The 20,836-nt window shown below is 49.4% G+C and overlaps 1 protein-coding gene across 1 annotated transcript in view; it reads right to left on the bottom strand.

Annotated features, from left to right (window-relative positions):
* ncaph2 (non-SMC condensin II complex, subunit H2) overlaps nt 1-20,836 on the bottom strand; it is a 60,865-nt gene that overhangs the window by 21,851 nt on the left and 18,178 nt on the right. Inside the window, exons 5-11 of the mRNA XM_072471246.1 lie at nt 20,465-20,546; nt 19,825-19,896; nt 18,856-18,935; nt 16,822-16,976; nt 10,884-10,970; nt 8,791-8,894; nt 8,600-8,671 (exon numbers count right to left, since the gene is read on the bottom strand). Of these exons, the coding sequence (XP_072327347.1) occupies nt 8,600-8,671; nt 8,791-8,894; nt 10,884-10,970; nt 16,822-16,976; nt 18,856-18,935; nt 19,825-19,896; nt 20,465-20,546 (652 nt within the window). The remainder of the gene's footprint in view (nt 1-8,599; nt 8,672-8,790; nt 8,895-10,883; nt 10,971-16,821; nt 16,977-18,855; nt 18,936-19,824; nt 19,897-20,464; nt 20,547-20,836) is intronic.

The raw sequence follows: 20,836 nt of genomic DNA on the forward strand, positions 1-20,836 counted from the left end.
GGGGAGTGGAGGAGGCATGTGGGAGCAGAGGGAGTATCGGTGTGGTCCCCAATCTGCGATAATCATAGGTTTGCCCCGGGGAGGATAGATGACGGGTTCCATATTTGCTGGACAGCGGGGATAGAGAGGATGGGACACTTGGTCTTGGAAGGTAGCTTCCTGAGTATGAGGGCGCTGGAGGAGAAGTTTGCACTGGCTGGACGGAATGATCTCCGATATTTACAGGTGCGGGACTTTTTGCGGAGGCAGGTACCAACCTTCCCACTCCTGCCGCTAAGGGGGATTCAGGATAGGGTGGTTTCGAGAGGATGGATAGGGGAGGGGAGCGTCTTGGACAAATATAAAGAACTTATGGGTTCGGAGGAGCACAGACCGAGGAGCTGAAGCGCAAGTGGGTGGAGGAGCTGGGGGGAGAGATGGAGGAGCTGGGGGGAGAGTTAGAGGAGGGCCTTTGGGCGGACACGTTGGGTAGGGTCAATGCGACCGCAATATGTGCCAGGCTCAGCCTGATCCAATTTAAGGTCGTTCACCGGGCTCACATGACAGTGGCGCAGGATCCACGAAGAGAAACGGGCGGATGTTCTGGCCTTTGCTTCGCTGGCAGCACGGAGGCGGATATTGTTGGCGTGGAGGGACTCAAAGCCTCCGAAATCGGAGACCTGGCTTTCAGACATGGCTGCCTTCCTCTGCCTGGAGAAAATTAAGTTCGCCATGAGAGGGTCTCTGTTAGGGTTCGCCCGGAGGTGGCAACCATTCGTCGACGTCCTCGCAGAGAACTAATCATCAGCAGAAAGGGGGGGTAGGTTAGCGTAGGTTAGGGGGGTAAGCAATGGCAAGACTTGCGGGAGCGGGTGGCAGAATTTGCACTATGTATATATTATCTTGTTATTTATATTGTTGATTTTGTTGCTGTTAAAATGCCAAAGAAAATACCTCAATAAAATGTTTATTAAAATAAAAAAGAGTGGACTGATGCGATGGTAATTGGCTGGAATGGATTTGTTCTGCTTTTTGTGGACAGAACATGCCTGGGCAATTTTCCACTTTGCTGGGTAGATGCAGTGTTACAGCTGTACTGAAACGTTGGCTCGAGGTCCGTCTAATTCCAGAGTACAAGGCTTCAGCACCACAGGCGGGATGTTGTCAGAGCTCATAGCCTTTGCTGCATTCTGTGCATTCAGCTGTTTCTTAATATTACATGGATCAAATCAACTGGGTGAAGACTGGCATGTGATGGTGGGGACTTCAGGAGCAAGCTAACATTGATCTCTACTCTGTACCTTTGGTTGATAGCTGCGTATGCTTCAAAGTTATCTTTGGCAACCATGTGCTGGGCTATTGCCGTTGCTGAGGAGAGGGATACCCACGTCCTGACTCTAATTATTTTATTATCCACCACCATTCGCAACTGGATGTGGCTTTGAACTGCTCGGTACTTTGTGGGATTGCTTAGCTTTGTTTATTGCAGGCTACTTAGCATATATCTAGTCCTGTGTGCACCAAGTAGACGCCTAATCAATCGGTGCACTTGGTGCTGCTCTTGGCTTGCTCTTCCCGACTCTTCACTGAATTGACTGATGATAATGGTGGGGTGAGAGATACGCCAAGTCATTAGGTTCCAGATTGGGGTGGAATACAATTTTGCTGCCACTGATGGCCCACCACCTCATGAATGCTTAGTTTTTAAGTTACTTTGTTCTATCCCATTTATCACAGTGGTAGTGTCACCCAACATGACAGATGATACCTTCAGTGTGAAAACAGGATTTATTTTCCACAGAACATCAGTCCTACCAACACCATCATGGACAAGGCAAGGTCAATAAGTCTTACCCTCACACAGGCTTAATCTCACAGCTGTCCCCTTCAGAACTCAACCAGCTCAGTCAGTTGAGGTGCTATCAAACCATTCTTGGTGAAGTCCTGCAGAGTATACTCTGTGCCTTGCTACCCTCAATGCTTTTTCCAAGTGCTGTCCAACATGAAGAATCCATAGACTCCCTACAGTGCAGGAAGCGCCCATTCATCCCATCAAGCCTGCACCGACCTTCCGAGAAAGTGCCCTACACCTAGGCCCACTCCATTGCCCTATCCCTGTAACCCTACACATCGATCATGGCCAATCGAACTAACCTGCACAATTTTGGACTGCATGAGGAAACCGGAGCACCTGGAGGAAACCCATAGACATGGGGAGAACATGCAAACTCCACACAGACAGACACCCAAGGTCGGAATTGAACCCAGGTCCCTGGCACTGTATGGCAGCAGTGCTAACCACTGGGCCACTTTAATCAGCTGAGAGGGGGCTCAGTGGTAATCAGCAGGACCTTTCCTCAGGAACGAGAGTAGCTGAAAACAGAAAGGTTTGAAAATTTTGTCAAGGAGCCATGTAATTATATCATTTTTAATGCTCTGCAGTGAAATACAAATGCTTCCACTTCAACTCGGCGAAATTATTAGAGTCAAGTGGATCAAAACTTTTGTTTTCCCTTTGTTTACCTTCTGTTACCATCAAGACTGTGGACCAAACATGGAAGATCACCAAAGTGACCTCCGCATTCATTGCAATTAGTGAGTGTAAAATACAAGTCCATACTTGTTATTTACCGTACTGGTTTATGTACACTTAAAACAAAGCAAACAACTGCAGCAGTGCTCCACTAGCTACTTTCCAAGGTGAATCCATTTTACCTCACCACCTTTTCAAGGGCAATTCTTTTTTTTTTTATAAATAATTTTTTATTGAGGTTTTCACGAAATATCAACAACAGAATGAAAAAGGAACCCAATAGAACTAAATACAGAACAAAATAAAACAACCCCTGTGCCCCCCTCCCCCCGATACACAAGTAATAAATTAACACCCCGAATTAACACAAAGCAAACATAGCAAATATATACACCCCCTCAGATCCCCCAGTGTAAACAAATAAAAATAAAAGAGACCCCCCACCCCCCCCGCCGCATTGCTGCTGACCATTGTCTATCGTTCTGCCCGGAAGTCCAAGAACAGTTGCCACCGCCTAAAGAACCCTTGCACCGATCCCCTTAAGGCAAATTTCACCCTCTCCAATTTAATAAACCCCGCCATATCGTTGATCCAGGATTCCACGCTTGGGGGCCTTGCATCCTTCCACTGAAGGAGAATCCTTCGCCGGGCTACCAGGGACGCAAAGGCCAGAATACCGGCCTCTTTCGCCTCCTGCACTCCCAGCTCCTCTGCAATCCCAAATATTGCGAGCCCCCAGCCCGGTTTGACCATGGATCCTACCACCCCCGACACCGTCCTCGCTACGCCCTTCCAAAATTCCTCCAGCGCTGGGCATGCCCAGAATTGCTGGGCTCCCTGAGCACCTATCCTCACCCCCAAAGAACCGACTCATCCTTGTCCCGGTCATGTGTGCCCTGGCAACACCGTAAACTGCATGAGGCTAAGAGCCCGCTCGCCCAGGGGAGCTCCGTAATTCAAGGGCAATTCATGATAGATAACAAATGCTGACCATACCAGAGATGAGCACATCCCATATTTTTAAAACTCTAAAATTAACATGATCACAGGCACCATGACAACAAAAAGCAATAAGCTTTCCAGTATGTAATTATTAAAGTGTGTGTATTATAGATCAACACATCCAATAAATATGAAACGCTGTTTTTTTTCAATGTACTTTGCACGCACACACACCAACATTGCGCGCGCACAGTACCAGCCCTCCCCCTACAGTAATCAGCCCTTCCCCCCCCCCCAACACAGTAATCAGCCCCTCCTCCCAATGCACAGTAATCAGCCCCTCCCCCAACACAGTAATCAGCCCCTCCCCTCAATGCAGAGTAATCAGCCCCTCCCTCCCCCAACGCACAGTAATCAGCCCCTCCCCCAATGCACAGTAATCAGCCCCTCCCCCAAATGCACAGTAATCAGCCCTTCCCTTCCCCAACGCACAGTAATCAGCCCCTCCCCCAATGCACAGTAATCAGCCCCTCCCTCCCCAACGCACAGTAAACAGCCCCTCCCCCAACGCACAGTAATCAGCCCCTCCCCCAATGCACAGTAATCAGCCCCTCCCTCCCCAACGCACAGTAAACAGCCCCTCCCCCAACATACAGTAATCAGCCCCTCCTCCCAACGCACAGTAATCAGCCACTCCCCCAACACAGTAATCAGCCCTCACCCACCAACACACAGTAATCAGCCCCTCCCCCCAACACACAGTAATCAGCCCTCCCTCCCCCAATGCACAGTAATCAGCCCCCCCCAACGCACAGTAATCAGCCCTTCCCTCCCCAACGCACAGTAATCAGCCCTTCCCTCCCCAACGCACAGTAATCAGCCCGTCCCCACCAACGCACAGTAATCAACCCCTCCCCTCAACGCACAGTAATCAACCCCTCCCCCCAACACACAGTAATCAGCCCTTCCCCCAATGCACAGTAATCAGCCCCCTCCAACGCACAGTAATCAGCCCCTCCCCCAACGCACAGTAATCAGCCCTTCCCTCCCCCCAACAAAAAGTAATCAGTCCCCCCCCCCCAAACACACAGTAATCAGCCCCTCCCCCAATGCACAGTAATCAGCCCTTCCCTTCCCCAATGCAATAATCAGCACTTCCCTCCCACAATGCAGTAATCAGCCCCTCCCCTCAATGCACAGTAATCAGCCCCTCCCCTCAACGCACAGTAATCAGCCCCTCCCCTCAACGCACAGTAATCAGCCCCTCCCCCAATGCACAGTAATCAGCCCTCCCCCCAACGCACAGTAATCAGCCCCGCCTCCCAACGCACAGTAATCAGCCCCTCCCCAACACAGTAATCAGCCCTCACCCACCAACGCACAGTAATCAGCCCTTCCCTCCCCAACGCACAGTAATCAGCCCTTCCCCCCAACACACAGTAATCAGCCCTTCCCCCCAACACACAGTAATCAGCCCTTCCCCCCAACACACAGTAATCAGCCCTTTCCCCAATGCACAGTAATCAGCCCCCTCCAACGCACAGTAATCAGCCCTTCCCCCCCAACAAACAGTAATCAGCCCCTCCCCCAACGCGCAGTAATCAGCCCTTCCCTCCCCCAACAAAAAGTAATCAGTCCCTCCCCCCCCAAACACACAGTAATCAGCCCCTCCCCCAATGCACAGTAATCAGCCCTTCCCTTCCCCAATGCAATAATCAGCACTTCCCTCCCACAATGCAGTAATCAGCCCCTCCCCTCAATGCACAGTAATCAGCCCCTCCCCTCAACGCACAGTAATCAGCCCCTTCCCTCAACGCACAGTAATCAGCCCTTCCCCCCAACACACAGTAATCAGCCCTTCCCCCCAACACACAGTAATCAGCCCTTCCCCCAATGCACAGTAATCAGCCCCCTCCAACGCACAGTAATCAGCCCTTCCCCCCCAACACACAGTAATCAGCCCCTCCCCCAACGCACAGTAATCAGCCCTTCCCTCCCCCCAACAAAAAGTAATCAGTCCCTCCCCCCCAAACACACAGTAATCAGCCCCTCCCCCAATGCAGTAATCAGCCCTTCCCTTCCCCAATGCAATAATCAGCACTTCCCTCCCACAATGCAGTAATCAGCCCCTCCCCTCAATGCACAGTAATCAGCCCCTCCCCTCAACGCACAGTAATCAGCCCCTCCCCTCAACGCACAGTAATCAGCCCCTCCCCCAATGCACAGTAATCAGCCCTCCCCCCAACGCACAGTAATCAGCCCCACCTCCCAACGCACAGTAATCAGCCCCTCCCCCAACACAGTAATCAGCCCTCACCCACCAACACACAGTAATCAGCCCCTCCCCCCAACACACAGTAATCAGCCCCTCCCACCCCAACACACAGTAATCGGCCCCTCCCTCCAAATCACAGTATTCAGCCCATCCTCCCAACGCACAGTAATCAGCCCCTCCCCCCAACACACAGTTATCAGCCCCCCCCCCCCAAACACACAGTAATCAGCCCTTCCCTCCCCCCAACACACAGTAATCAGCCCTTCCCTCCCCCCAACACACAGTAATCAGTTGTGGACAGTGCGGAAGGATGTTACAAGTTACAGAGGGACATAGATAAGCTGCAGCGCTGGGCTGAGAGGTGACAAATGGAGTTTAATGCAGAAAAGTGTGAGGCGATTCATTTTGGAAGAAATAACAGGAAGACAGAGTACTGGGCTAATGGTCAGATTCTTGGCAGTGTGGAGGAGCAGAGAGATCTCGGTGTCCATGTACATAGATCCCTGAAAGTTGCCACCCAGGTTGAGAGGGTTGTTAAGAAGGCGTACGGTGTGTTAGCTTTTATTGGTAGAGGGATTGAGTTTCGGAGCCATGAGGTCATGTTGCAGCTGTACAAAACTCTGGTGCGGCCGCATTTGGAGTATTGCGTGCAATTCTGGTCGCCGCATTATAGGAAGGGTGTGGAAGCATTGGAAAGGGTGCAGAGGAGATTTACCAGAATGTTGCCTGGTATGGAGGGAAGATCTTATGAGGAAAGGCTGAGGGACTTGGAGGCTGTTTTCGTTAGAGAGAAGGTTAAGAGGTGACTTAATTGAGGCATTCAAGATGATCAGAGGATTGGATAGGGTGGACAGTGAGAGCCTTTTTCCTCGGATGGTGATGTCTAGCATGAGGGGACATAGCTTTAAATTGAGGGGAGATAGATATAGGACAGATGTCAGAGGTAGGTTCTTTACTCAGAGTAGTAAGGGCATGGAATGCCCTGCCTGCAACAGTAGTGGACTCGCCAACACTAAGGGCATTCAAATGGTCATTGGATAGACATATGGACGATAAGGGAATAGTGTAGATGGGCTATAGAGTGGTTTCACAGGTCGGCGCAACATCGAGGGGTGTTGTAGGGCCTGTACTGCGCTGTAATGTTCTATGTCTATGTCAACGCACAGTAATCAGTCCTTCCCTCCCTCCCAACGCACAGTAATCAGCCCTTCCCCCCCCCCCCCGAAACACACAGTAATCAGCCCTTCCCCCCCCAAACACACAGTAATCAGCCCTTCCCCACCAAACACACAGTAATCAGCCCCTCCCCCAACGTACAGTAATCAGCCCCTCCCCCAACGTACAGTAATCAGCCCCTCCCCCCAATGCACAGTAATCAGCCCCTTACCCCCAACGCAGTGATCAGCCCCCCCCAACGCACAGTAATCAGCCCTGCCCTCCCCAACAGTAATCAGCCCCTCCCCCCAAAGCACAGTAATCAGCCCCCCACACAGCCCCTCCCCCAATGCACAGTAATCAGCCCCTCCCCCAATGCACAGTAATCAGCCCCCTCCCCCACAGTAATCAGCCCCTCCCCAACACACAGTAATCAGCCCCTCCCCAACATAGTAATCATCCCATCCCCCAATGCAGTAATCAGCCCCTCCCCAACACAGTAATCAGCCCCTCCCACAATGCACAGTAATCAGCCCCTCCCCCAACACAGTAATCAGCCCCTTCCCCAACACGCAGTAATCAGCCCTTCCCTCCTCCCCCAACGCACAGTAATCAGCCCTTCCCTCCTCCCCCCCAACGCACAGTAATCAGCCCTTCCCTCCCCCCCCCCCAACGCACAGTAATCAGCCCTTCCCTCCTCCCCCAAATGCACAGTAATCAGCCCTTCCCTCCTCCCCCAACGCACAGTAATCAGCCCTTCCCTCCTCCCCCCAACGCACAGTAATCAGCCCTTCCCTCCTCCCCCCAACGCACAGTAATCAGCCCTTCCCTCCTCCCCCCCAACGCACAGTAATCAGCCCTTCCCTCCCCCAACGCAGTCAGCCCTTCCCTCCTCCCCCCCAACGCACAGTAATCAGCCTTTCCCTCCTCCCCCCCAACGCACAGTAATCAGCCCTTCCCTCCCCCCCCCAACGCACAGTAATCAGCCCTTCCCTCCCCCCAATGCACAGTCAGCCCTTCCCTCCTCCCCCCCAATGCACAGTAATCAGCCGTTCCCTCCTCCCCCCCAACGCACAGTAATCAGCCCTTCCCCCCCCCCCCCCCAATGCACAGTAATCAGCCCTTCCCTCCCCCCAATGCACAGTCAGCCCTTCCCTCCCCCCCAACACATAGTAATCCGCCCACACTCGCATACAGAGACTGTAATCAGTCCTCACCCACATAAACACTGTAATCAGCCCTTTCCCCAAATCCCCTCCACTGCCTCACTTAGCAGCTCCTCTTTCCAAACCCTCCACCACTCACTCACATGGCACCCTGGGCTGCACAGCAGTCTCCAACACTGAGCCGTCCTGCAATCCCTTCATGGACATAAGTGTCATGAATTTCACCAATCCGCGGAAATTTCTCATCTTGGTTTCCTTTGCCACATTTAACCCATGGAGACTGGAGTCAATGTTGAGGATTCCTGGTGACTTATGCCACCCCCTCTGATCGGTCTGTCCTGCCAGTGCAAAAGGTATGTGGCCCACCAGCTGGTGGATATGATTCAAGCAGCCAGATTATCTTGCTCATCTCGTCAATAAGACAGCTCTACCAATTTTGGTACAAGTACGCAGATGTTAGCGAGGAGGATTTTGCAGGCTGGTCTTTTCTGTTGCGATTTCAGAATTTCCTTTGTTCACTTTTTAAATGAAGCACAGTAAAACGGTTACCTTGGCTTGCACTGTGTCAGGCACTGTCTTCCCCCTCTCACGAAGCATGTAACCTCGATCTTCACCCACAGCCTGCAGGGACATGAAGTGGGAATTACACCAAGAGCGGACACAGTTTAGTACTGTACACACTCTACAGTCTACTGTACACACTCGCTGTTCTTCAAACCCCATCCCAAACCAGCACTCACTTTCTGATGTGTAATATGATCCCGAACCACCTCATCCTCTGCCAACATTGGAAGAAAACCGCCATCAGCGTCACCATCATCATCACCGTCATCTCCTGCGGGACCTGAGGTAAGAGCATACACTGAAGGTATTTTGTCGAGATTATTCTCACAGGAATCTGTGTGGGTCGATGTACAGAGAGTTAATGCACCGCCTACTTATTCAAAACAAGAATAGTTGCCAGAATTGGGTAGAGCCCCGCCCACCACCTTAACCACCCATGGCCCCAGACACACCCCAACTCTCTGCCCCAAGCCCTAAACCCACTCCAATCCTCGGTCTACTTGCCAACAGTTCCGCAACTGTATTCAGGCACACAGTGCAAGGGCCCAAATGTGATTCCTGGCCTGAGCACAGTGAGATGCCGGGCTCGTGGTGTACCTTGTCGGCGAGAGCGGCAGCAATGCCGTCACCAGCGCCCCCAGGCTCGTTCCTTTGCAGGACGTCATCTCCAACCTCTTCCACGCTGCCCCCTCTCCCTCCATCACCCACTTATGGATCATCGCCACGTTGGCTTCCCAGTGATGGTCCTTCAACTCCCCCCCCTTATCTTTACAATTACAGATTTTAAGATTAACACGGATTACAATGCTACAATGGTCTCATTAACAGACAAAGTCCCTTTTCAGCACACAAGATGAGTGTGGAACGAGACACTCCCCTCTGATTCAAATTGAATGTCTGGATTTCTCCTCAAAAGCTCCCCAGGTGATTCTTATACCGTGAGCCATCTTGTCTCAATGAACTCTGGCTTCCACACAAGTGATTTAAATTCCGCTTTCAAAAGTTACACTTTCAATTTAAAAAAAAAATAATGCTTTCCCTCCGCTGCTTCCATCAGGTTTCGCATTCAGGTTTTACACCTCTCCCTTCATGTTTTCTTTGTCTGAAAGGCTTTTGTGCAAACTCCAAGATGCAGTCACTGATTTCCACAATTATTTCAAATAATGTCCGAAGTGTAATAATTTCTCACAAACCTTAGCACTACTGCAGCTATCTTTCTTGCTTCTCACAATCCAATGTCTTTTCACCTCTCTGTGACTTTACTGAACAGTAATCTGTTCTGGTTCCCAGTTTTCTCTGTTCCTTTAACTCCAGTCTTCTTGGAAACCTCTCATTTCTCTACTTTCCTTAACTAGCTGGCCTTTAGCTTTCCAGCATTGTTTCCTTATCCAGTACTCCACCGGGGGCGGTAAAAGAAACAGGATATCATGGGTCGGGAGGATTAGTCTTGTTTCAAATTAGAACGTCTACGTTCTGCTTATTTAATTGGTAGCTTGGTTGTGCTGTAGCAACCTAGAGAGAGGAAATCCATATCCCATTGTTGGCTGCAATGGAGACTACTTGGGAGGTGAAAATTCAAGAGGCTCAGAAAAATGTGCAAATTGGAGTCGGGGCAGTGACTGGGACCTGTTGACCAAATTCCCAGCTGGACAGTTGTGGACCGGGTATCCGACCAATGAGACCTTGATCCGATAGAAGGGCCTTCTGTATCAGGTATTGCACAGTGGGTTTGCTGTGATTGATAGTGAACTGTATCGATCTTATCCGGAGTCTACTGCCGAGAAAGCAGGTACCCTGCTATTGTGCTTATCCTGCATATCATAGGTCTCAGCATCCCTGAGCTGGGTAGGTTGGACAGAGTAGAATTTTTCAAGCATCTTGTTCTTAATCACTGGGCCGTGAAAATTAAACAAAGATAAACAAAGCTCAGCTGTGATTCTCCCTTCCATATGCAAGGATCAGCAGGTGGCTGGTACCTACAGAACAACAGGAGGCAGCACTTTCCGGGCCACACAATTGACAATCTAAATTTGTGTGAAAATAACCACTGAGATCTCTGTGACACGCACCTGGTGAAATGTACCACTTGTTTATTTTGCATGAATTAGTATGAAATACCAGATTGGTCTGTCAACCCAAAATATGCTCAACATAAAGAGGTAACGCAACAACAACCTTTGCAAAGGAATTTCTGCAGTCCTCATCCTAAATCACACTGCTCAAACTTGAAAAAGAAGCTACATAAAGTTTTCCAGAGCCGCATACTTACCCCTTTCATCCAAAAAGTTCAACACCGGAATAGGAGCCTGACAGTCACTGCTATCCATCCCCACATCTTCTGGAAAATTCGGTCGGCCTGTAAACAATGTAAGGCATAGTGTAATAATCACATTCCTGCTGTGTAACCTGACTGTGCCCATATCACACGCTCCACACAGCCTTCTGTGCACTCAGCAAGCATTAGCATTAATCTCAGGAGGCATCTGGCCTCCTTATAATTACTGACTTCATAGGACTGATACAGCACAGGAGACCATTCGGCCTTTGGTACCAATGCTAGCTCTTTAAAAATGCTATGGGCAGCACGGTGGCCAAGTGGCTTACACTGCTGCCTCACAGCACCAAGGACTCAGGTTCAATTCTGGCCTTGGGTGACTGCGTGGAGTTTGCACATTCCTTGAATCTGCGTGGATTTCCTCCAGGTGTTCAGTTTCCTCCCACTGTCCAAAAATGTGGATTGGCCATGATAAAATTGTCCTTGTATCACAACATGTGCAGGTTAGGTGGGGCTGCGAGGATAGGGCAGGGGAGCGGACTTATGTAGGGTACTCTTTCAGAGGGTCAGTGCAGATTCAGTGGGCTGAATGACCTTCTCTGCACTGTAGGGATTCTATCCAATTAGTCCCACATCGCTGCTCTTTTCCCTTAACCCTGCAATCCTTTTCTCTTCAATTATTATTCCAATTCCCTTTTGCGGTATTGAATTTACTTCTATTCACCCTTTCAGGTGGAGCATTCAAGATTACAGCACTGTAAAATAAATGATAATCTCCCCTTGTTTTTTTGCCAATTATCATCACAGGAGGAATTCCAGAGCTTAGAGTCTAGGCAGCTGACAGTGTGGCCTCAAACTCGCGGCAATTAAAACCAGAGACCTGGAATGCCAGAAGTGAAGCTGTGCAGAGGGCACAGGGTTGGCCTACAGAGATAGGAGAGGCGAGGTCATGCAGGGATCTGAAAACATGGATGAGAATTTTAAAATTGAGACACTGCCAGACTGGAAGTCAGTGTAGGTCAATGAGCAGAAAGGGTAATGGGCGCGAAGAACTGGGTGCAAGTTAAGATACAACAGCACTGACCACAGGGTGACCACAAGATAACAGGGTGGAAAATAAGAGGCCATCCAGGAGAGAATTAAAATAGTGAAGTTTAGAAATAAATAAAGACCCGATGAGGGTTTCAGCAGCTAGGGGGCAGATTGGGGTGATGTGACAAGGTTGGTAGTAGGCAGTTTTGTTTAAGTGGACACGCAGTTAGAAATCGATCTGAAACAAAGTACCTTGGTTCAAATGGTCTGGTTCAGCTTCAGATAGTTGCCAGGGAGAGGAATGGTGGCCAGGGAACAAGCTGCAGTGATAAATGACTTGCCAATATATAGGTGGCGAAAATTTCTGCTCACCTAATACTGAATGCTGGGCAAGCAATCTGACAAATCAGGGGCACTGCAGGGGTCTAGAATTCTAAATGAGAGAAAGCCAGGCTGGATTCCACTTGTGGTAACTTTAAATGATCGAGTTGCAGTTTTTAAAAATCATCACAAAACTGTTAACGTTTAGCAGCACAGGCCAAATTGCTCCTATTCTGGATCTCTGCTAAATAAATCAGGAACTAATTCCACTGCCCGTTCTCTTCCACAAAACATTCTTTTAATCCCAAACTAATCCTCTTCCATGCTCTCTCCCCAAAATCCTGTGTTAATCCTAAACTAAACCCTCAGCCCCACTCTTACTCTCCATAGCCTTGTATCAATCCCAAACCTATCCATTGTTCAACTCACCCCTTAGCTCTGCAACTTCCGTGTCGTTTGAGGCCAAGAACATAGTAGCGGACAATGGAGGCCAATACGTGATGGTGAGCGGTAGATTGCAGGGGACGGAGGTGGTATTGGTAAATGTATACGCCCCGAACTGGGACGATGCTGGATTCATGAAACGGATGTTGGGGCGTATTCCAGACTTGGAGGTAGGAAGTTTGATAATGGGTGGGGATTTCAACATGGTGTTGGACCCAGCATTAGATCGTTCCAGATCTAGGACGGGGAAGAGGCCGGCGGCGGCCAAGGTGCTCAGGGGGTTTATGGATCAGATGGGGGGGGGAAAGAGAGTAGATCCATGGAGATTTGCCAGGCCTTTGGCCAGAGAATTTTCTTTTTTCTCCCATGTACATAAGACCTACTCGCGGAGAGATTTTTTTGTTTTGGGCAGGGCATTGATCCCGAAAGTGGAGGGAATGGAGTATTCGGCCATAGCCATTTCAGACCACGCCTCGCATTGGGTGGAGCTAGAGCTTGGGGAGGAGAGGGACCAACGCCCGTTGTGGCGGTTGGATGTGGGACTGCTGGCAGACGAGGAAGTGTGTGGGAGGGTGCGGGGGTGCTTCGAAAGGTACCTGGAGGCCAACGACAAGGGGGAGGTGCAGGTGGGAGTAGTATGGGAGGCGCTGAAGGCGGTGGTCAGGGGAGAATTAATCTCCATCAGGGCTCATAGGATGAAGAGAGAGGGCAGGGAAAGGGAGAGGTTAGTGCGGGAGATTTTAAGGGTGGACAGGAGATATGCAGAGGCTCCTGATGAGGGACTACTCAGGGAGAGACGAAGTCTCCAGACGGAGTTCGACCTGTTGACCACAGGGAAGGCAGAGGCACAGTGGAGGAAGGCACAGGGGGCGCTTTATGACTATGGGGAGAAGGCGAGTCGGATGCTGGCACATCAGCTCTGTAAGAGGATGGCAGCGAAGGGAATAGGTGGAGTCAAGGATGGCAGGGGAACTACGGTGCGGAGTGCGGTGAAAGTGAATGAGGCATTTAAGGCCTTTTACGAGGAGCTGTATAGGTCCCAGCCCCCAAAGGGAAAAGAGGGGATGCAACGATTCTTGGACCAACTGGGGTTCCCGAGGGTGGAAGAGCAGGAGGTGGCTGGTTTGGGGGCGCCCATTGGGGTGAAGGAGCTGGTTAAAGGACTGGGGAGCATGCAGGCAGGGAAGGCCCCGGGGCCGGATAGGTTCCCGGTGGAGTTTTATAGGAAGTATGTAGACCTGTTAGCCCCGTTGCTGGTAAGGACCTTCAATGAAGCAAGGGAAAGGGGGACCCTGCCCCCGACAATGTTGGAGGCGACGATCTCTTTGATCTTGAAGCGGGATAAAGACCCACTGCAATGCGGGTCGTATAGACTGATCTCGCTCCTCAGCGTAGATGCTAAGTTGCTGGCATAAATGTTGGCTACGAGGATTGAGGACTGTGTCCCGGGGGTGATTCACGAGGACCAGACGGGATTCGTAAAGGGCAGGCAGCTAAATACCAATGTGTGAAGGCTCCTAAAATGTGATAATGACGCCATCGGTGAAGGGAGAGGCGGAGATTGTGGCAGCCATGGACGCGGAGAAGGCCTTTGACTGAGTAGAGTGGGAGTATCTCTGGGAAGTGTTGAGGAGGTTTGGGTTCAGGGGAAGGTTTTTTAGTTGGGTTAAGCTCCTGTACAGAGCCCCGGTGGCGAGTGTGGTCACGAACCGGCGGAGGTCGGAGTATTTCCGGCTGTACCGAGGGACGAGGCAGGGGTGCCCCCTGTCCCCTCTGCTGTTTGCATTAGCAATTGAGCCTTTAGCCATGGCTTTAAGGGAGTCGGGGAAATGGAAGGGGGTGGTCCGAGGGGGAGAGGAACATCGAGTGTCGCTGTACACAGACGACTTGTTGCTGTATGTGGCGGATCCAGTGGAGGGGATGGTTGAGGTCATGCAGATCCTAAGGGAGTTTGGAGACTTCTCGGGCTATAAGCTCAATGTGGGAAAGAGTGAGTTCTTTGTGGTGCAGCCGGGGGCTCTATGACTACCGTTGAGGAGGGCGGAAAGGAGCTTTCGATACTTGGGGATCCAGGTAGCTAGGAGCTGGAGGGCACTGCACAAACTTAATTTGACGCGGCTGGTGGAACAGATGGAGGAGGACTTTAAAAGGTGGGACATGCTGCCACTCTCGCTGGCGGGCAGGGTACAGTCGATTAAAATGGTGGTTCACCCGAGGTTTCTTTTTGTATTCCAATGCCTCCCATTGTGATTACCAAGGCCTTCTTTAAGAGGGTAAGCAGGAGCATTATGCGATTTGTGTGGGCGAGCAAGACCTCGAGGGTAAGGAGGGGATTCCTGGAGCGTAGCAGTGATAGAGGAGGGTTGGCGTTGCCGAATCTGGGTGGCTACTACTGGGAAGCCAACGTGGCGATGATCCATAAGTGGGTGATGGAGGGAGAGGGGGCGGCGTGGAAGAGGTTGGAGATGGCGTCCTGCAAAGGAACGAGCCTGGGGGCGCTGGTGACAGCATTGCTGCCGCTCTCGCCGACAAGGTACACCACGAGCCCGGTGGTGGCGGCAACGTTAAAGATCATGGGGCAGTGGAGACGACATAGGGGAGCGATGGGAGCCTCGGTGTGGTCCCCGATCAGGAATAACCATCGGTTTGTCCCAGGAAGAATGGACGGGGGATTTCAGAGCTGGCATCGGGCAGGGATTAGAAGATGGGGGACCTGTTCATTGAAGGGACGTTTGCGAGCTTAGGGGCGCTGGAGAAATTTGGACTACCCCAGGGAAATGCTTTCAGGTATATGTAAGTGAGGGCGTTGGTGAGGCGGCGTGTGAGGGAATTCCCGCTGCTCCCGGCACAGGGGATTCAAGACAGGGTGATTTTGGGTGTATGGGTCAGGGAGGGCAAGGTGTCGGCGATATATCAGGAGATGAAAGAAGAGGGGGAGGCTTTGGTAGAGGAGCTGAAAGGTAAATGGGAAGAGGAGCGAGGGGAGGAGATTGAGGAGGGGCTGTGGGCTGATGCCCTAAGTAGGGTTAATTCCTCTTCCTCGTGTGCCAGGCTTAGCCTGATACAGTTTAAGGTAGTTCACAGAGCGCATATGATGGGGGCGAGGCTGAGTAGGTTCTTTGGGGTGGAGGACAGATGTGGGAGGTGCTCAGGATGTCCATATGTTTTGGTCATGCCCAGCACTGGAGGGGTTCTGGAGGGGAATTGCGGGAACAGTATTTAAGGTGGTGAAAGTCCGGGTCAAGCCAAGCTGGGGGCTAGCACTATTTGGAGTAGTGAACGAGCCGGGAGTGCAGGAGGCAAAAGAGGCCGGCATTCTGGCCTTTGCATCCCTAGTAGCCCAGCGAAGGATCTTGTTAATGTGGAAAGAGGCGAAGCCCCCCAGCCTAGAGGCCTGGATAAATGATATGGCAGGGTTTATCAAGTTAGAGAGGATAAAGTTTGCCTTGAGGGGGTCTGCGCAGGGGTTCTACAGGCGGTGGCAACCGTTCCTAGACTATCTCGCGGAGCATTAGATGAAGGTCGGACAGCAGCAACAGCAACCCGGGGGGGGGGGCCTTTGAGCAAGAAAATACATGAATGATCCGGGAAACTGATATGTACGGGAGGAATCCAATGTACAAAGTTCTGTATCATATTGACTTGCCATGTTCATGTCTTGCTATGCAAGCTTTCTTTTTTTTTGTGTTACGGGGGGGGGGGGGGGGGGGGGGGTGTTTGTTTTGTATGGTTGAAAATTTTGTTCAAAATTCTTTAACTTTTTTTTTTAAAAAGCTCTGCAAATTCCTTTGCTGGAAAAAATGTAACCCACTTTTCCTTTAAAAGATAAAATGGTCTTTTTGTCTCAGTGAATCCCTGCAGAAAACCGCTCCATTCTCTTACAACCCTCAAGGTGTTCAGCATGATCCACGGTTTAAATCACAGGTGATCATTTGAATAAAGATGGGGATTATTGCCTCTAAACACAATAAATGTTATTCAATTCAGCAGCAAGCCACACAGTCACGGAACAGGAACTGTCCAATCAGACAATTATCAAGCTTCAGAAGTATAGAACAATACTAGAATCCGTGACACACAGGCTCATGCCTGCAATATGACAAAGGGTAAACTGTTCATAGGCACAGTTAATTACCGTTTCTGTTGTGCTCGGCATTGTCCTGCTGTTGCCTGTTCAGATAGCTCATCGGTGACACATTGGCCAGTTCTAACATGAAGGCACCTGTGGCGTGAGGTGTACAAGTATTCATTCGAAAATCCTTGCGGCTGCCCAGAATCTCTCCTCTTCGGCTACAGTGAAATGGAAAACCTGTTAAGTTGGTAACTGAGGATTGGTTTCTTTGGTTTCCTGAGCATCGTTCACTTGGTCTTCAAACATTTCATGCATTAAATTGTATCAAATTTGGAGGTGCGGCAGTGAGTGAGGACGATACCAGGTGACTGCAATAGGACACAGGTGAACAGAAAGCAGACAAGCGGCAGATAGAATTTAATGCGGAGAAGTGCGAGGTGATGCATTTTTGCAAAAGTGATAAGGAGGGGGAATAAAGACATAATGGCACACTTCTAAAGTGTGTGCAAGAACAGAGGAACCCTGGGGGTACATGTGTATAGATCTTTGAAGATGGCAGAACATAATGAGAGATTAGTTAGCAAAGCCTCAGAGACATTGGGTACAAATGCAGGAAATGTATTCTGAACCGTAATGTTTGGTTAGACCATAATTCACAGTATTGTGTACAGCTCTTGGCGTCACACTTTAGGACAGATGAGAGGGTGCAAAGGAGATTTACTAGAATGGTCCTGGATGCAAGGGATCTCAGCGGTAAAGTTAGATTGAAGAAGCTGGCACTGTTCTCCTTGGAATAAAGGAGAAAACTGATAGGGGTGTACAGGGTTATGACAAGTTCATACGGTTGAGAAAGGAAAGCTGTTCCTATCAGCTGATGGTACAAGGACTGGGGGACGCTGATTTAAGGTTTTGGGGAAGACAAAGTGGGGATACAAGGAAGAACTTTTTTTTTTTTTTTAAAAACAGTGGCGAAAGTTTGTGTTTTCTTCAAATCCTCCACACTGCTGTCCTGCCCCTCCCTTCCCCAGGCCCCTTGCCACCATGCCCGCTGAGGTCTTATTCCTTGGCTCTCTATCTCTGGAATGGAGGGGAAGGCAAGACAGTATCAACACTATGACCAAATGTGGAAGGATGACACTCCAGCCCAAACCTCAGCCGTCCCTCACACACCATCCAAGCACAAGCTTTCAACGACAGATCATCAGCTGGGCGTGGTGTTCTTGCTCCTTCTAGTTAACTTATAGAGACAGAGATCAGCGCAGAAGATAACCTGCAACCTTCCGATGCCACGTGATTCAACATTACACCAGTCAACAGGTGGTCACCTGCCTCTAATACCTGGAATACAGCCCCAGAGCTCCTCAGTAACTACACCTCACCTGGCTACGGAGCATTCAACACGAGTGTATCCTGAATCCAGGAAATTTATTGTTCTCATCAAACTGTAAGGTGTCAATGCTGGTAAACAAGGTAAGCTTAAACTTGGACCCAATATTAGCATCAAACACTCCGAGGTCAGGTACAGACAGGTTGGATGCAGAGTCTATCTCATCAAACACGTCTGAGACAGGTCTAGCATGGGTTAGATGCAAAGTGAAGTCCCAAATCACTAATTCCAGACTCAGAAGCGCACTGTATTGTAGGAACGTGACACCTCCTTTTCTCCAGTCAGCCAATTGCTAATTTAGTGTCTAGTGGTCGCATGTTATTTAGTTTGTTGCAGTGAACTAACCTCCACCAGCAACTGGAATAAAACTGCCTGAAACATAGAGAAGGATTATGGCTGTCAGCTAGAAACACTTTCACACTATTACTTTGGGGCGCACTGATTGGATCTCCCAAAGTCTGCCTCGGGCCCACTGACTGGCTGTCCACCTTAAATTTGCTGTACACTGGAGTTTGCACATTCTCCCCTTGTCTGCGTGGGTTTTACCCACAACCCAAAGATGTACAAGTTAGATGGACTGGCCATGCTAAATTGCCCCTTAATTGGAGAAAAAAATAATTGGGTACGCTAAATTTATATATATATATATATATATATATAGATATATAAAAAGTAAAAATTTGCTGCACACGGGGCAAAATATTCCATACCTGAAAAGTGGATTGTTCTTTTTCTCAATTTCCTCTAGTGGTATCAGTGCCATCGGGGTTAGTGGGATAATCGTCACAACCTAGGGAGAAGAAAGCACAGGGTAGTCAGGTTCCACCTCTCCCATCTTAGTTCTCTATAACCCCGCACTTCAGTCCAATGCGACCTCTCAAATCTAATTTATTTCCAGAGCTTAATCAACTTTTAATACCACTCTGTTACTTTTCAAATGCCCAAAGCCATCTTTTTCATTTCACCTCGCTCCTGCTCCCAGCCTTCACTACTCACCCATCACTTGATAATCTATTATAGGCTCCTACTTTCTTTTGCCGATTTGTTGGGCCTCGCCTTGATGCCTGGTCTTGCTCCAGAGCTTTAGCCTCTTGTCAGCTCCACATTTTATTCACAGACAAATTGTCCACCCTGCTATGGATCAGGTTTCCCCCTTCCTTTATTTTTAATCCCCACTACTCTCGTCCATATCCACCACTCGTCCAGCCTTGGATCTCCCTGTGGGGAAATCTGGTGTTGAACTCCAGCCCTCACCCAGGGTAGTGAAGATTGCAGTGAGATGTGCTGGATGGGGTGGTGATAACCTCTTATGCACGGTAGCACAGTGGTTAGCACTGTTACTTCACAGCACCAGGATCCCAGGTTCGAATCCGGCTTGGGTCACAGTCTGTGCGGAGTCTGCACGGTCTCCCTGTGTCTGCTTGGGTTTCCTCCGGGTGCTCCAGTTTCCTCCCATAAGTCCCGAATGACGTGCTGTTAGGTAATTTGGACATTCTGAATTCTCCCTCTGTGTACCCGAACAGGTGCCGGAATGTGGCAACGAGGGGCCTTTCACAGTAACTTCATTGCAGTGTTAATGTAAGCCTAATTGTGACAATAAGATTTTTTTTTTTTTTAATTAACAGGGTGCCACAGTGCACAGTTGAAAATCGGAGGAATCACAAGTAAGTATTACTTACATTTGAAATGTGATTCTTCTGTAAATCAATGTTGGTTTTTGATGGACACTCAATATCATCAAGTGACAAAAACTAGAAAGCAAGGATTTCAGCGTTAGTGACATCTGACATAGAAAGATAGAAGGTCTCAACTGGCCAAATTTACAACAGATAATAGAGGCATTCAGCAGAGCACTGACTGCTATGTGCTGGAACCTGAAGCCATATCAAGCATGAACAGTATGACACATAAGAGCTATGTAGCCCATGGAGCGTAGCCCCATGGAGTATAGACCAGCACAGCTCCCAAAGAGATACATTTACAAACCTATTTTTACAGAAGAATATTATTAGCTTATTTTGACCATTAGTACACCTTGGTTTCAGGTTCATTTTAATGTCACCGTATATATCCGATTCCACCCCTCCCTCTCAACTCCCTGCCCGTGCACACACGCGTACACACACACACTGGTGTTCAATATCAGAATAACTGCTTCAATCTCACAGAACAGCTTGCCGTAACAGTCACAGCACTTGGATATTTTAAATTGTTGGCGATATGCAAATGCAAGATTTTTTATTATTTTACTTCAGCTATTTACATCTAATTAATTTCATAGAGTTAGTGAACAGTAAATCCTGAGTTAATGCTCCTTACCTCCCAATCAGCCTCGTCATTAGCCAAAGACACATCACTATCTGTACCATCAGCCCTAACAGATGTAACCTTTTGATTCCGCCTAAAATAGCAAAACACAAAAATAACATTTCAAAGAGTTTCTGCAGACAGAGTACCATTGTAAAGAAAGTATTTTCTACTTGGGAGAGAAGAGTAATCCTCTCCTATTTAACAAACCTTCCACATCTGGTGACATCACAAACTGTTACTCAGTGTTAAAAGTCCCATAGTAACACAGACTGTATTGGGTGTCATAGACCCATCTATGCAGAGTATTACTGAGTATCACAGCCTCACAGAATAATACAGTGCAGAAGAGGCCCTTCGGCCCATCGAGTCTACACCGACATT

Source organism: Scyliorhinus torazame, chromosome 13 (genome assembly GCF_047496885.1).
Source record: "Scyliorhinus torazame isolate Kashiwa2021f chromosome 13, sScyTor2.1, whole genome shotgun sequence".
In the NCBI taxonomy this organism is placed as follows: Eukaryota; Metazoa; Chordata; class Chondrichthyes; order Carcharhiniformes; family Scyliorhinidae; genus Scyliorhinus; species Scyliorhinus torazame.